The sequence below is a fragment of the Sus scrofa genome, chromosome 14, assembly GCF_054392235.1.
Source record: "Sus scrofa isolate SSC_HxYL_T2T_F1_AM1 chromosome 14, Sscrofa_HxYL_maternal_Yorkshire_Landrace_v2.0, whole genome shotgun sequence".
NCBI lineage: Eukaryota > Metazoa > Chordata > Mammalia > Artiodactyla > Suidae > Sus > Sus scrofa.
Window position 1 is genome coordinate 77,371,592 of NC_139396.1, and position 17,169 is coordinate 77,388,760.

General features: G+C 48.3%; 1 protein-coding gene across 7 annotated transcripts in view; it reads left to right on the top strand.

The window, feature by feature from the left end:
• The window catches only part of NID1 (nidogen 1), a 120,750-nt gene that overhangs the window by 87,959 nt on the left and 15,622 nt on the right, over positions 1-17,169 (top strand). For 2 of the 7 annotated variants that reach the window (XM_084996864.1, XM_021073758.2), the window contains exons 13-19: positions 1,114-1,335; positions 4,315-4,487; positions 7,959-8,085; positions 13,128-13,299; positions 14,854-15,011; positions 16,180-16,303; positions 16,913-17,025. In XM_084996864.1, coding sequence (XP_084852990.1) covers positions 1,114-1,335; positions 4,315-4,487; positions 7,959-8,085; positions 13,128-13,299; positions 14,854-15,011; positions 16,180-16,303; positions 16,913-17,025 — 1,089 coding nt within the window. Of the gene's footprint in view, positions 1-1,113; positions 3,152-3,354; positions 3,499-4,314; positions 4,488-7,958; positions 8,086-13,127; positions 13,549-14,853; positions 15,012-16,179; positions 16,304-16,912; positions 17,026-17,169 lie in introns of those variants that run through there. The other 5 variants (XM_084996865.1, XM_021073759.2, XR_014827854.1 and 2 more) reach the window with 4 other exon arrangements.

The following is a 17,169-nucleotide window of genomic DNA, read 5'->3' on the forward strand; positions in this document are numbered from 1 at the left end:
GGCCCCTCAGCATCGTGACTTCCACTGAATTATTTATTTATTTATTTATTTTTGTCTTTTTGCCATTTCTTGGGCCGCTCCCGCGGCATATGGAGGTTCCCAGGCTAGGGGTCCAATCGGAGCTGTAGCTGCCTGCCTACGCCAGAGCCACAGCATCGCGGGATCCGAGCTGCGTCTGCAACCTACACCACAGCTCATGGCAACGCCAGATCGTTAACCCACTGAGCAAGGGCAGGGACTGAACCTGCAACCTCATGGTTCCTAGTAGGATTCGTTAAGCACTGCGCCACGACGGGAACTCCTCCACTGAATTCTTTACTGTAAAATGGTTGGTTTTATGTTGGATCAGTTTTGCCTCAGTTTTTAAAAACTGAAAAGAAGGAAAAGAAAATGTAGAAAAGAGAAGCAGATTCACAGACACAGAGAACAGACTTGTGGTTGCCGTGGGGGATGGACGGGGAGGTCAGGGCTAGTAGATGCAAACTATTCCATTTAGAATAGATAAACAATGAGGTCCTGCTGTACAGCACAGGGAACTATATCCAGTCACTTGGGAAAGACCCTAATGGAAGGTAATATGAGAAAAAAAGGTATATATATGTGTATATATATATGTGACTGGGTCACTAGGATGTACAGCAGAAACTGATGCAACATTGTAAATCAAATATGCTTTAATAAAAAAAAAGAAAATATACATCTACTGTTCCTCACCATTAAATCTGTTAAAGAATAATGATGCTCAAAAATTTTTTTAAGTTAACAAAGCCAGAGTTCCCGTCATGGCTCGTCAAAAGCGAAACCAACTAGGAATCGTGAGGTTGCAGGTTCAATCCCTGGCTTTGCTCAGTGGGTTAAGGATGCAGCGTTGCCGTGAGCTATGGTGTAGGTCACAGATGAGGCCCAGATTGTTGTTGCTGTTGCTGTGGCATAGACCAGCTGCTGTAGCTCTGATTAGATCCCTAGAAGGTGCGGCCCTAAGAAAAGACCAAAAAAAAAAAAAAAAAAAAAAAATTAATAAAGCCAAAGCTAGTGATGAACAGGCAGCTCCTGGGATTCTGCGATGGCTTCGGGGACGTGAGCTGACGCCTCTCCTTTTGCTCATCTCTCTAGCAGAAGTGGAGAAGACCCGATGCCAGCTTGAACGAGAGCACCTCCTGGGGCCAGCCGATGCCCAGCGGCCCTGGCCCCCGGGGCTGTTTGTCCCTGAGTGTGACGAGCACGGACACTACGCGCCCACCCAGTGCCATGGCAGCACTGGCTACTGCTGGTGTGTGGACCGTGACGGACGCGAGGTGGAGGGCACCAGGACCAGACCCGGGATGAGGCCCCCCTGTAAGTTGGAGGGCAGTGCTGCCTGGGACAGGCCTCAGGGACCAGAAGTTCCAGCTGGGGGGCCTTGCTGGGGGCTCAGTTGGTGCTTTCTGGCTGCCCTAAATCCTGACCTGCTCCGTTCCTTCCTTCCCTTCCCCCCTCTGCAGCCCCCTTCTCCGTCTCCCTATCACTACCCCCCCCCATCTTTCCCTCTCTCTCTTCTTACCTCCTCCTCTTCCTTTTCTGCGCACACCTGTTCTGGGTGGATGATGCTCAGGATCTGCTGCTGTGACTGGTGGCAGAGAGAGCGTGTGTCTAGGGGTCCCCCAGGTAAACCTCTGCAGTGGGCTGCCTGGCCTCCCAGCTGCTCTGTGCTGGACAAGGCAGCGACAGGAGAGCCCCTCCAGGGCCTTTTTCCTCAGTGTGGAACTGTTCTCCTGACACTCTTGTCTCCTTCGCAGTTGTGCCTGGACCTTTAGGTACTGGGGCCATTTAGAGCAAACAGTCACCAGCTGGTTCTGTGACGGCCCGTGACAGTGGGCAGGATCTGGGAGCTGGGGGCCCGTGGGAGGCCTGGCCAGGCTGTCTGCCTCTGGACAGACTTCGTGCTTCAGTCTCTCTTCCTCAGCCTCCACCTAAGAGTTTGAGTAAAATAATCTCTAGGGTGGTACTCAGCTCTAAATTCTTCCTTGTTCACAGATGTAGAAAATGGTGGAGTTCTCGTCATGGTGCAGTGGTTAACGAATTCAACTAGGAACCATGAGGTTGCAGGTTTGATCCCTGGCCTCGCTCAGTGGGTCAAGGATCCGGTGTTGCCGTGAGCTGTGGTGTAGGTCGCAGACATGGCTTGAATCCTGAGTTGCTGTGGCTCTGGCATAGGCCAGTGGCTACAGCTCCAATTAGACCCCTAGCCTGGGAATCTCCATATGCCACGGGAGTGGTCCTAGAAAAGGCAAAAAGACAGAAAAAAAAAAGAAAAAAGAAAATGGCAACTGTCATAGAGTTCCCTGGGGGGCCGAGGTAGGTTAAGGATCCAGCATTCTTCCTGCCGTGGCTTGAGTCTCTGCTGTGGCTCAGGTTTGATCCCTGGCCTGGGAACTTTTGTATGCCCTGGGCAGGGCCAAAAAATAATAATAATAAAAAAAGAAAATGGTAATGTCACAAATTATCAAAATCTAATACAATCAATCCTTGACTGTCCATTCTCCATTTAGCAAATATCATAAATTGACCCCATACCAGATGTTTCCGAAAGCTGCCAAGAGGCTGCTGAGTAAGAATTGGCCCTCTGCAAACTTCAGTGTGACATCCAGCCAACAGGAACTGAGTGTCGGAGGCTGTGGCCAGGGCTGGGGGCCACAGAGGGAAGCCACAGTGCTGGGCCCACAACCTCAGAGGACAGATAAACAGGTGCAGGGTAGGGAAGGGAACCCTAAGACAGAGTTGAGGGCCAGGGAGCACAGGGCCGTGTCCCTGGCTTGGAACATGCTGGGCCAGCGGGGAAGGGCTTTGCAGAACGATACTGTATGAACCAAGGTTTGGAGCAGGGCCAGAGTCGGCCTCCCTGGGGAGGTGGGTTGAGGAGGCCGATGGTCCAGGCTGAAGGAGCAGGCTGAGAGGCAGGAGAGAGAACCCCCCCCAGGGGTTTGTGTCTGTGGGATGGGGGCAGAGTGGAGGTGAGGACGTCGGATGCCTGCCTCTGGGTCCTGGATTCATCCTGAGGGCAGAGGGGAGCCTGGGACGTGTTTAGAGCCGGTGCAGATGGGACAGGGTTTCATTTTAGAAGAGCTCAGAGGGACGAGTGAGGTCCCAGCAGTGGGGAGGCTGGGCTGTTGTGGTATTTACAGTTAATCCAGGGTCAGGCCTGAGGTGCTGGTGGTGAGGTTGGAGTGATAGATCTCAGAGAGATTAAAAAGGTCAACCGGGGAGTTCCCATTGTGGCTCATCGGGTCATGAACCCAACTAGCATCCATGAGGATGTGGGTTCAATCCCTGGTCTCGCTCAGTAGGTTAAGGATCCAACATTGCCACAAGCTGCAGTGTCGGTCATGGCTTGGATCTGGTGTTGCTGTGGCTGTGGTGTAGGCCCGCAGCTGCAGCTCTGATTAGACCCCTAGCCTGGGAACTTCCATGTGCTGTGCGTGCGGCCCTAAAAAAATAAATTAAAAAATAGAAACATAAAAAGTTTAACCAGATTGGTTTATGCCACTAACTGGGTTAATGAGGAAGATGGACAAGAGAAAGAACTGAAAATGAACCAGGCAATGATTGGGTTCTGCTCACTCACGCAGAGAGCAGGAGACCAGCCCCAAAATGTCCATGGCATGTCCACATGTTGAGTGGCAGGACCCACGGTGTGTCCCTACCCCACAGCACAGGCCACTTATCTCCTCCTGGGGCTTTCCTTTGTCAGGTGAGCCAGAAGCTGCGCTGGGCATCCAGGTTAGCAGGTAGGAGGCCGGGCTGAGTATGAGGGGGGATTAGCACATTGGTTTGTTCTGGAAAGCCCAGAAGGGTTGCATTCCTGCTGGCGGGCTCTGAGACTCTCCCATCCCTGTGGGATGGGTGAGCAGGGCAAGTTCACGCTGATGGTCTCATTGGGAGTGAAAAGCTGAGCAGCTTCCCACTGGGTTGCGAGCCCCCTGTGGCCAGGGCTTCAGGGTTGCTGCTGTTTCCCTGCATGGCTGCAGACCCTGCCCGGAGCGGGGCACCCATAGCCAGCTGCCTTCTAGTAAAGGGGAGACTAAGCCATTTTTTTTCACTTGACCTTTCATGTTAAATGCAGGCCCTCACCATCTTCATCACAAATGCCCTTTGATTGACTGAGGTCTTTCTGCTCCTTGTGCTGTCAGGTATTGAATGGGCACCTGTGGCTGTGCCATCTGTGGTGACGTAAAGGTGACGTGACCCGGCATGTGAGTCTGCACACACCTACACATGTGTGTGTGTACACTCCTGCTGCACGTGACCTTGCTCATTGCTCTCTCCCACTGCCTCCAGGTCTGAGTACAGTGGCACCCCCAATCCACCACGGACCCGCAGTTCCCACCGCTGTGATCCCCCTGCCACCTGGGACCCACCTGCTCTTTGCCCAGACGGGGAAGATAGAGCGCCTGCCCCTGGCGGGAAGCACCATGACCAAGACGGACGCCAAGGCGCTGCTCCACGCCCCGGTGAGTGCTGCTCACTGCACTTGGTGACAACTTCTGCTTTGATAACAACGAGCAGGGTGCATTCGGACCAGGGCTGGGGCTGGACCCCTGGCCCAGGGGCCTCTTATTTCATGTGACCCTGGGGGGGATCCATCTCTAGATGGGGCCACTGTGTTCCCAAGAGCCCCCCAACACCCACTGTGAGGCTTAGGCATGGGAGCAGAAACAGGAGGCTTTCCAGAGACCCCTTGGGCGGAGGCATCACATGAGTTTGCCGGCTTTGATCTTGCCGTCCCTGCTAAATTAGCACAGCATCTACGGCAGCTGTTCCACTCAAGAGCCTCATATCTGCCCAGAGGCCATAGCCAGCCTTGGGCTTTGAGCTCTTCAAAGCTTCAAAGAGGCATTTTGTGAGTTGGGAGATTTGGGTCTGTTAAGTAGAAGTTGGACCCTTGTGGAAAGCTCTTCTGGTGGATCTGAGAGCCTGACGTCCTGCCAGGACACCAGACCTGAGACCTGCAGGCTTCTGGCTGTGGGCTCAGGGTTGCCGGGGCAGTTGAGGAGGAAAGAAAAAGAAGTAGCTGCAAGAGGGCCCTTGCTTCTCAGATATGAAGGTGCAGCAGAAATCTTTTTTTTTTTTTTTTTTGCTTTTTAGGGCCGCACACGCAGCAAATGGAGGTTCCCAGGCTAGGGGTTGAATTGGAGCTACAGCTACCAGCCTACACCACAGCCACAGCAACGTCAGATCCGAGCCGTGTCTGTGACCTACACCACAGCTCATGGCAATACTGGATCCTTAACCCACTGAGCGAGGCCAGGGATCGAACCCGCAACCTCACAGTTCCTAGTCAGATTCTTTTCGCTGTGCCACGATGGGAACTCCAGCAGCAGAAATCCTCATCACCCCTCAGTCCTGGCCACAGAGCCAGCTTGACAACTCCAGATAGAGCTGTTCCTTTCCTCTTGCCTTCCTCTCTGTTTCCCTGTCTTTCCCGCCTGCCCTGTTTTCCCTTCCTGTATTGATGTCCATGTCCCAGACAGCACACGCTGACACTCTTTCTTCTTTTTGAAGTGGAAGGAAATGATCCAAGAGTCTGCAAAATAAAAATGTTTTTGTTTTTTATTATTTAGTTCATTGAAGTGTGAGTGATTGGCAATGTTGTATTAATTTCTGCTGTTCAGCACAGTGATTCAGTTATATATGTGTATACACACACATTCTTTTTCATATTCTTTTCCATGATGGTTTATCACAGGATAGTGAACACAGTTCCCTGTGTAGGACTTTGCTGTTTATCCATCTTATACCTAAGAGTTTGCATCTACTAATCACAAACTCCCAATCCATCTCTCACCCACCCCCTCTCCCCCTTGGCAACCACAAGTCTGTCCCCTATGTTTGTGAGTCTGTTACTGTTTCATAGATAAGTTCATTGTGTCGTATTTTAGATTCCCCACATGGAAGTGCTATCATATGGTCTTTGTCTTTCTCCCTCTGACTTACTTCACTTAGTATGAGAATCTCCAGGTCCATCCATGTTAAAAATGCTTTTCAAAAGCCTCTTGGGAAGCAGCCTTGATTGGATTCATGTTCTTCCCCAGCACAAAACCTTCTGATGGGTTCCCTCTTCAGCCACAATAAAATCCAGTCCTTTCCAAAACTTCTGGCTTCCTCTCCCACCCATTCCCTACCACTGTCCCATCACTCATAGGCTGTAAATATTTTCTCACCTTCCATGGGTTGGTTGCCTTTTCACTCTGTTGATTGTGTCCTTTTCTGAACAAAAATTTTTAATTTTGATGAAGCCCAATTTATCTATTTTTGCTTTTCATGTTATATCCAAGAAATCATTGCCAAATCCAGTGTTCTGAGGCTTTCAACTATGTTTTCTTCTAAGAGTTGTATAGCTTTAGTGCTTGCATTTAGTCTTTTGACTCATTTTGAGTTAATTTTTGTATATGGTATAAGGTAAGGATCTCTGTGACCTTTTTGACCTGATCTCTGGAGGAGAAGTGTCCACTGGTAACCCTAATTCTTCCAGTAAAAGATCACTCTGGCTTTCCATGTGTATGGTCCCCAGGACCTCACTTTGCATTTCCATATACAATTTAGAGTAAGCTTGTAAGTTTCTACCAAAGAAAAAAGAAAAAAGAAAAGAAAGCTTACTGGGATTTTGTTATGGATAGCATTCTCTAGGGAGAATTGATGTCTTAGTAATATTAAATATTATGATTCATTGAACTAACTTATTACTTCACTTATTTGGGCCTTTAATTTCATGCTACAGTGTTATAATATATATAAATATATATATATATATATAGTTTTTTTCAGTATAGAATCTTGCACATTTAAAAATACTTATTCTTGGAGTTCCCTGGTATCTCAGTGAGTTAAGTATCTAGTGTTGTTACTGCTGTGGCTCAGGTTCAGTCCGTGCCTGGGAACTTCTGTATGCCACAGGTAGAACCAAAAAATCCCATTCATTCTTAAATATCTTGTTTTTGTTACTATTATAAACATTACTTTAAAATTTGACTTTTTGCTGTTATGTAGAAATACAATTGTATATTGGCTTTGGATCCTGCAACCGTGCTAGATTCAGTTACTTGTTAAAATATTATTATAGAGTCTCCAGGATTCATTTCTACATAAATAATCGTAATGTCTTAAAGTGATTTTACCTCTTCCTTTCCAATATTTATATCTTTTATTTCTTTTTTATGATCTTCAAGTGGGCAAAGATTTCTTAGACAATATACAAAAAGCATTAGCCATAAAAGAAAAATAATAGGAGTTCCCTAGTGGCCTAATGGGTTAAGGATCCGGCATTGTCACTGCTGTGGCTTTCTTTGCTGTGTGGCACGAGTTCAATACCTGGACCAGGAACTTCCACATGCCACAAGGGCAACCTAAATAAATAAATAGACTTAAAAACTTGCTCCCAAAAACACCATGAAGAAAATCAAAAAGTGCTATGTACTGAGAGGAAATAAACATATACATAAACACACATACATACATGTGTATGACCAATGTTTTTATCTGAAATACATAAAGAACTCCTACAACTCAGTAATTTAACTGTAAAAATGGACAAAAGACTTGAAGACACTTCATTTATAAAGGTATCCAGGAGTTCCTGTTGTGGCTCAGCAGGTTAAGAATCCGACTAGTATTCGAGAAGATGCAGGTTTGATCCCTGGCCTCGCTCAGTGGGTAAAGGATCCTGGTGTTGACACACCCTGTGGCATAGGACACAGATGCAGCTCAGATCTGGTGTTGCTGTGGCTGTGGTGTAGGCCGGCAGCTGCAGCTCCCATTCGACCCCTAGCTTGGGAACTTCCATGTGCTGCAGGTGTGGCCATAAAAAGAGAGAGAGAGGAAAAAAAGGTATCCACATGCTTATAAGCACGTGAAAGATTCCCACCGTTACTCGTGATTCAGATGCTAGCAGGTGGCCCAGGCTCACTGCTGGTCTGCGCTTCCAGGATAAAGTCATCATCGGACTGGCCTTCGACTGTGTGGACCAGATGGTGTACTGGACCGACATCAGTGAGCCTTCCATTGGGAGAGCCAGTCTGCATGGTGGGGAGCCAACCACCATCCTTCGACAAGGTGGGCAAGCTAAGATCCTTCTTCCTTTTGGGTTTGGCTTCTGGCAGCCCAAGTGGCTTTGGGGAGGGAGTGGAGGGGTGTGGTATCTGGTTGCTTATGGGATATGATGATTGGAGCGGGCCTGGGATCTCAAACATCCCTCTTTCCAGCCTTCCCTGAAGAGTCCTGCAAGGACTCATCATTAAATCATGGACATCTCAGCTGGGATTTGTTGCCAGTCTTCAAAAAATAAAATTAAAAAGGGTAACTGTCCACGCCTATCTCTGAAAGCTCATGTAGCCAGTTTTAAGGAATAATAAAGGCCAAACTCAACCATCCAGAAGGGAAAGACATCTCTTCCTCTGGCTGCTGAGCCTAGAATTGATACTTTGAGTGTCTGCCTCAGGGGCTTCTCCATCGGGTGATAGGAGGGTCACAGGCATGCTGGCAAATACTGTCCATGAGAGTTGAGTCTGTTTCCAAGACAGTTTTCAGGTTGAAGTGTTGTCTCTTTGACCTGTAACATTATGATAAGTTGGGTCTCTTTACCCGCCATTGGACCTTGCTCAGATTGTCAGAGGCCTCCAGCAAATCAGGCTGAACTTTTACAGACATTTCTCAGTTTTCCGCTGCATCACTGTTGATCAAGTGCCTGACACTTTGGCACAGCCTCCCCCTCAACATTTCACCTCATTTCCTTAACTTAACATAAAGATGCTGACTTAAGCCAAGGACTCTGCCCAGCTCGGTTCCCTCATTGCCGTGGCTGTGGCTAGCGGCTGTAGCTCCAATTTGACCCCTATCCTGGGAACCTTTTTTAGTCAGCCCTAAAAAGCAAAAAATATATATATAAGCCTCTTTGGTATTTCTTTTTACTTGGGGCTGCATGTTGCTTCTCCAAATTTCTTTCTTTTTTTTCTTTTCTTTCTTTTTTTTTTTTTTTTTTTGTAGGGCCACACCCAAGGCATACGGAGGTTCCCAGGCTAGGGGTCTAATCACAGCTTCAGCTGCCGGCCTACACCACAGCCACAGCAACGCCAGATCCTTAACCCACTGAGCGAGGCCAGGGATTGAACCTACAACCTCATGGCTCCTAGTCAGATTCATTTCTGCTGCACCACGACGAGAACTCCCCAAATTTCTAATTTAATGTTTCCCTAACACTTGATACTCTGGAAGGGTCCCTGTGCCTACAGAATGGCCCCTGGCGTGTGTTTTTCCTTCCTTGGCTTCTTGACAAGAGTTGATGCAGCAAGAATTAAGCTGAGGTTGAGTTAAGTATGTCTGACTTTGTCCAGAGACCTCTCTGGAGGCCAGTGTGCAGCTTAAGTCATGTCTGCCAGCTTTTATGGCTTGCTTTAAATGAACAGAAGTTTGATCATGCCTTTTTGCATCTTATCCCTCTTAAAAATATTGTTGCTTTTATCTGTGAGTTGACCTCAAAACCCAGTGGAGGAGGGTCATCGTTTGCTGTTTCCTGTTGCTTTTGGAACTGACAATCATCCACGAAAGCAGTCAGCACAGCAAGAAACATTCCAGGCCAGAGCCCACTGTGAAAACACAGTCTTAAATCAGCACGTGATCTTCATAAAAGAAAGATCACTAGGAGTAATTTTTTTTTAGTTTATAAAGAGAGGAAGAAACTTCCACTTCCATCTTCACCATGGTACATGTGGGTGCATTCCTAGCGTGTGAAAATGGCAGTGGGTGTCTTTTTCTTTTTCTTTTCTTCCTGATTTCATACGGTCTGAATCCTGGGCTTCTCTGTCTTGCCTTGAGTTCAAGTCCTCACCAAATTCCTTTAATGTGGATCATCATCTGTTTCCTTTCAACATGATCTGTTTGGAACATACTGTCCAGCTGTCTTCCCAGCTTGCCCTGACTCACAGCAGAGGATGAGGCTTTCCAGGCCTTTCCTTTGGCGCTGTAGCCCGTCAAGAAGCATTTCCCTGGTAGAGGGAGGAGGTACAGCTGCTCTCAGAGTTTGATGTCGGGGCCAGGGCTGATTATAAAGAGACAGGCAACATGGGATTCCTTCCAGGAACTTGGAAAGATGTTCTCATTGAACAGCCTCCTGGTGCCACTGTTCCGTGTGTGTCTGAGTAGCTAGTGCCTCTCTCACAAGATGTGCTCATTCCAAATACCTCGCAGAGTGATTCCTCCTGGTTGTGTCTGAAAGTTGGAAAGGGGCTTTGCAAGTCAGTCTCCCCATAAATTGGCCTCTAGGCACATGGGAATTTGTGTTTTTGGGGTCTTTTAGGGCCACACCTGTGGCATATGGAAGTTCCCAGGCTAGGGGTCAAATCAGAGCCACATCTAACTACACCACAGCCACAGCAACACAGAATCTGAGCCTCATCTGTGACTTGTACCACAGCTCATAGCAATGCCAGATCCTTAACCCACTGAGCGAGGCTGGGGGTCGAACCCGTGTTCTCTTGGGTACTAGTCAGGTTTGTTACTGCTGAGCCACAACGGGAACTCCCACTTAGGAAATATTTTAGCACTTTATAAATCTTTATTCTTGGTGGGGAATAATAAAGAATAATAAAGACCTTGTTCAACTGCTGTTTCTAATTCTCAATAAACTTCCTCTACTGGGGGTCCTTCGTGGGGGCTTCGGCATTTCTGGCATTCGCAGTCATGATGGTGTTTGGAGTCCAGTGAAGGCCAGCGCAGAGAGGGCTGAGGATCAGGACTGCTTGTATGAAAGAGCACGGTGATAGTTTCCATGTTCCCCAGACCCCCGGGGCAGGGTCGCTCCATCCTCGGCTCTTCCCCTTCCTGATGTCAGTTCCAGCCCTGCTAGATGACCTTCAACTTCATCGTCAGTGGAGGGGAAGGAATCCCGGGTGACACCAATAAAACCCTGATGGAGTTTGAACTTTTAATTTGGTTGGATTTATAGTCAGGAAACCATTGCAGTGTTGAACTTGCGATTAGGTCAGGCGGGCATTGGAAGGTTCATGTTGCAGTCAGCTTAGACCGGTGCAACCCCTGGCTTGAAAAATCACTTAAAGCCAAGACTTCTGGGGTGTTATTTGCAATCACTGACGCCTCTTCTTTGTACTCCTAATACTTTATAAAAGAAATAACAGGTACGATTTCTTGCATGCATTATTTCTCTAAAATGACCTTTCCCCCAATGATGAACACGGTAAATCTGTTTGTCCCATCCCCACCTTCAGCTCTTCCTGTGCCTCCCTTTTGTGTCTCTAAGCTCATTAGCACAGCATCCTAACTTTATCTCTGGCCACGCTCCACCCTCATGGTCTCCAGCCATACAAAATTAGATATGGTTTGCTTCAAGCCATATCCATTCTTCCTTTTACCTGGAAAACTTCCAGTTACCTGGAAAACTCTTGTCCAGGATCTTGCCTGACAAAGCCCTGGTGTTCCTTCGGGAGCCAGCTTTAGGAGGTGTGACCTCTCACAGGAATCCTTCCGGAGTCTCCCCAGGCTGAGTTCAGTGTGCCTGCTCCATGTTCGCATGGAACCCAGAACTCAATCTGAGTTGCGATTGACTGTGGGCTCTTTGAAGGTGAGGCCACAGCCTCAGCATCCTTATGGGCCTGGTTTCCAAGGTGGCACACAGGGTGGATGTCCATCAAGTGAACAGGTGGCATTTTATTATTATTATTATTTTTTTTTAAATAAATAAGTCACTTTATTCGTCAATTCTTTTTTTTTTTTTTTTTTATTATTTTCCCACTGTACAGCAAGGGGGTCAGGTCATCCTTAGATGTATACATTGCAGTTACAGTTTTTTCCCCCACCCTTTCTTCTGTTGCAACATGAGTATCTAGACATAGTTCTCAATGCTATTCAGCAGGATCTCCTTATAAATCTATTCTAGGTTGTGTCTGATAAGCCCAAGCTCCCGATCCCTCCCACTCCCTCCCCCTCCCATCAGGCAACCACAAGTCTCTTCTCCAAGTCCATGATTTTCTTTTCTGAGGAGATGTTCATTTGTGCTGGATATTAGATTCCAGTTATAAGTGATATCATATGGCATTTGTCTTTGTCTTTCTGGCTCATTTCACTCAGTATGAGATTCTCTAGTTCCATCCATGTTGCTGCAAATGGCATGATGTCATCCTTTTTTATGGCTGAGTAGTATTCCATTGTGTATATATACCACATCTTCCGAATCCAATCATCTGTCGATGGACATTTGGATTGTTTCCATGTCCTGGCTATTGTGAATAGTGCTGCAATGAACATGCGGGTGCATGTGTCTCTTTTAAGTAGAGCTTTGTCCGGATAGATGCCCAAGAGTGGGATTGCGGGGTCATATGGAAGTTCTATGTATAGATTTCTAAGGTATCTCCAAACTGTTCTCCATAGTGGCTGTACCAGTTGACATTCCCACCAGCAGTGCAGGAGGGTTCCCTTTTCTCCACAGCCCCTCCAGCACTTGTTATTTGTGGATTTATTAATGATGGCCATTCTGACTGGTGTGAGGTGGTATCTCATGGTAGTTTTGATTTGCATTTCTCTTATAATCAGCGATGTTGAGCATTTTTTCATGTGTTTGTTGGCCATCTGTATATCTTCCTTGGAGAAATGTCTATTCAGGTCTTTTGCCCATTTTTCCATTGATTGATTGGCTTTTTTGCTGTTGAGTTGTATATGTTGCTTGTATATTCTAGAGATTAAGCCCTTGTCAGTTGCATCATTTGAAACTATTTTCTCCCATTCTGTAAGTTGTCTTCTTGTTTTCTTTTTGGTTTCCTTTGCTGTGCAAAAGCTTTTCAGTTTGATGAGGTCCCATGGGTTTATTTTTGCTCTAATTTCTATTGCTTTGGGAGACTAACCTGAGAAAATATTCATGATGTTGATGTCAGAGAGTGTTTTGCCTATGTTTTCTTCTAGGAGTTTGATGGTGTCAACAGGTGGCATTTTAAAATGTGTCACTGGGTGTTACTTAGAAACAACACTCCCACATCTCAAAGTGCAAGGATTGGATGCCAGGTGAACTAGCACTGAGTAATCAGAAAAACCTAATCTTACTTGCTAAAAAAAATAAAATAATATCAGTGGTGTTCCACATTTGCTTCTAGATCTTGGAAGCCCGGAAGGTATTGCTCTTGACCATCTTGGCCGCAACATCTTCTGGACGGATTCTCACCTGGATCGAATAGAAGTTGCCAAGCTGGATGGCACCCAGCGCCGGGTGCTGTTTGATACTGATTTGGTGAATCCCAGAGGCATCGTAACGGATTCCGTGCGAGGGTAACTGTGTCAGTCAGTGTGTGCGTCTCTTCTATCTGCGTCTTCTGCCCTTTGGGATAGTCACCCATGTTAGCTGTAACTGCAGCACTGCTCCCCTGAAACGAGTGAGTTTAGGATGAAGGAGCCTAGCTGGCGGTGTGCAGACATCCATGGTGAAACACCAGAACACCCGTGGCTATCCCCTGTGGTCATGGACTTGCTTCATGGGTTCCACTTTCAAATCTTTTTTTTTTTTTTGGTCTTTTTAGGGCGACACCTGCAGCATATGGAGGTTCCCAGGCCTGGGGGTCGAATCAGAGCTATAGCTGCTGGCCCACACCACAGCCACAGCAACGCAGGGTCTGAGCCGCATCTGCGACCTACACGACTCACAGCCATGCCAGATCCTTAACCCACTGAGTGAGGCCAGGGATCGAACCCACGACCTCATGGATACTAATCAGGTTCCTTAACTCCTGAGCCACAATGGGAACTCCTACTTTCAAATCTTTTACCAAGAGACTTTGCAAGTTGACAGTCCAGCAATCGGATCTTTCCATTGAGGTTGAGTGTGGATCACCACCTGGGTTGGGTCAGCCCCAGAAGGGTAAACAGGTGGCATAAAAATAGCCCTGGGGCTTCTTCCTGAGGGCAAACTCAGCAGGAACGCCTTGGAGGCTCTTCCTGGGGCTTTGTCAGCACGTCAGCATTTTCTCCCCCTTTCCCTTACTGCACGCTCCACAGCTTATGCAGACCCAGGGCTTCGATTCCTTCCCGTTGAAAGCACATCCTTTGTTCTGTGGCCACTGGGCCATCTCCCTCCTAGCAGGTGCCTTGACCACCACCTCTGCAGCACTGCTTCTGTGCTTCCTCCGCTGGGTCAACTGTGCCTTCCTGTGTGGTGCCAGCATGTGGGAATTCCTGTGTGTTTAGGTCAGTTATGGGGCTCTGTTTTTTTCTTTTCTTTTTATTTTTTTGACTGTGCCTATGGTATGTGGAAGGCCCGAGGCCAGAGATCAAACCTGTGCCACAGCAGTGACCCAAGTCACCGCAGTGACAATGCTGGATCCTTGACCTGCTGTGCCACAAAAGAATTCCCTGTTTGTTTTTTTTTAACAGCTTTATTGAGATATCATATGTCACTTTTGTTTAAGGAAAGTGAAAGCTTTCAAGTGAAGAAGAACCAAATCCATGTGTCTTTACAAAGCAAACTGTGTCTCGGCCCCTCCAGATCCTTTGTAGACATTCAGTGTTTCTTTTATTTTTTCTTTTTGGGCTGCCCCATGGCATATTGGAGTTCCCCAGCCAAGGATCAAATCTGAGCCCACCTGCAGCAACACAGGATCCTTTAGCCCACTGTGCCGGGCCAGGGATCAAACTTGTGTCCCAGTGCTGCAGAGATGCTGCTGCAGAGATGCTGCTGATTCCATTGCGCCGCAGTGGGAACTCCCATTCTGTGTTTCAGTGTCTGCTGATGTCTTCATTGTAGGTTCTTCCTAAGTGTTCGGTAAGTGAACTTTTTCTCATGCATCTTCACGGTTTCTCTTCCTCTTTCTCCTCCTTTTTCTCCTCCAGGAACCTTTATTGGACAGATTGGAACAGAGACAGCCCCAAAATTGAAACTTCCTACATGGATGGCACAAACCGGAGGGTCCTTGTGCAGGACGACCTGGGCTTGCCCAACGGGCTGACCTTTGATGCCTACTCCTCACAGCTCTGCTGGGTTGACGCAGGTGATGGAAAGCCCGGGGCCTGGCTCCTGGGCTTGAAACTGTGTCACTACAGTTTCTTTTTTACCAAACAACTGTTGTCACCCCCTGTACCATCAAGAATATCTCTTATGGGAAGGAGAGTATAAGATAACTGTTTTTTTTTTTCCCTCTGCACAAAAATAGCTGCATATCTGTGCTCTGAAATCAGTTGTTTCTCTAGGCTTGATGCAGTCCAGGGAAAGCTCTCAATCTTCCAGTTTGCTGGCCTATGGGCTCAATCCAACCTGCCACCTGTTTTGTTACAACCCCAGGAACTATAAAGGGCTTCTACATTTTTTTAATGTGGCATTTTAAAAGGTTATAGAAATGCTTGTATAGTGTCCTCAATTTTGCCTCTTGGCCCACAAAACCTAAAATAATTACTATCTGGCCCTTTAAGAAAATATTGGCCCCTCCCCCAGCCCAGTGCCTGTCTTCATCCTGGTACCTATTCAGCAGTTCACCACTTACATTCTTGGACCTCCACCCCTGTTCGTCCCCAGCAGCTTAAGCAGGACTTGGGGCCAAGGAAGAGAAAGTAGTGCACCCCTGCCCGGGCCGACTTGGGGTGTCTCTCAGGTGAGGGACATGGGCTGGGGAGGAACATCCGTCACACACCAAGTCTCTGCTAGGTCTCTGCTTTGTTCCAGGCACCATCAGGTGCCCTGGGGGATGCAGCAGGGAAAGCATGCCCAGTTGGATAAAACCCTGAGCCTTCTGTTGGTCATGGCGCAGGCACAGCTGCCAACCAGTGGGGCAGTTTAGCAGTTCCAAGGACTGGGGATGCAGGGAGGGGACATCTGAAGAGGCTCCAGGGAGGAGAGGCTGGAGCAGAAGCTGGAAGATGGCATCTTTTCCTACCAAGACGCCAGCTGCCCGGGGCACGGGTACAACGGGGTGCAGTTCCTCTGCTCCGGCTCCATCTCCCCATCAGAACCAGGTGTGGGTTCCGGGTGAGGGTGGGGTCGACCAGTGAGAGGGCCCACGGAGGACGAACTGCCAGCTCTCCAGTTCAGAAGGGCAGGTCCTGTGTTCGGGAGGATCTGAGCTTGTAAGGCCCTCTCACCCTTGCCCTCGTTACTCTGGTTGTTTGACACAAAGAGGCCATTTCTTGTCGGAACAATGGATGGCTTGTTTTCGCCCCACACAGGCACCAGTCGGGCCGAGTGCCTGAAGCCGGGTCAGCCCAGCAGACGCAAGGTTCTCGAAGGCCTCCAGTACCCTTTCGCTGTCACCAGCTATGGGAAGAATCTGTATTACACCGACTGGAAGATGTATGTCAGCTGCTGCGGCGTGGGGGCCGGGGCCCTGCCCTGTCGCCCTCCCTGGAGGCCAAGTTCTTCCCCAAGGGGCCCTTTGACTTGAATTCCTGCCTCCAGAGATGCCTCTGCCCTGCCCTCTGGGGGTCAGAGAGAAGGGCGAGAAGGGGGCCAGCAGGGCCCCTGGTACCATGTATCATCTGGACGCTCTTAGACGGGCAGCATCAAGCCTGCAAACCTGGACCTCCTCAGTGTGCCTGTTCTTCCCCGAGAACCCCCCTTAGCCAGGGGGCTCCATGCCCCTTCTTAGTTATAATTCTAAAATTGCAAAATTCCTAGAGCCCCTTAAGGACCAGCTCTTCCTACAGGAAGTTGGGGGTGAAACCAAGCAAGCAGCTGTGGCAGGCACATCTGTATAGAAAGCTGGAATTTAGAGCCATGGGCCTCTGTATAAGAAGCCAGGCTTGCCTCGTCCCAGGAAGAGGGAGGGAGGGCCAGGAGCGAGGCCAGTGTCTCTACTTACGGCCTCCAGTTTATCCCCCCAACTCCAAAAGAGGCTGCCCTGGAGAGAAAAGTTCACACCATTAGATGTGTTTTGACCTTCTCTCCTTTGGTGCCCTGTAGGAATTCCGTGGTTGCCATAGATCTTGCTGTTTCCAAAGAGACGGATACCTTCCACCCCCACAAGCAGGCCCGGCTGTATGGCATCACGACTGCCCTGTCTCAGTGTCCTGAAGGTAACTTACCTGTAACACACCTGTGCACTGGCTGGTGAGGGACCAGGGGTGTGCTGGGGACTTGTGTGGCTTCTGGAAGCCCTGATCCCATGGTGAGTGAGACGCAGTCTCTTCCATCAAGAGTAGTCATGGCGGAGTTCCCGT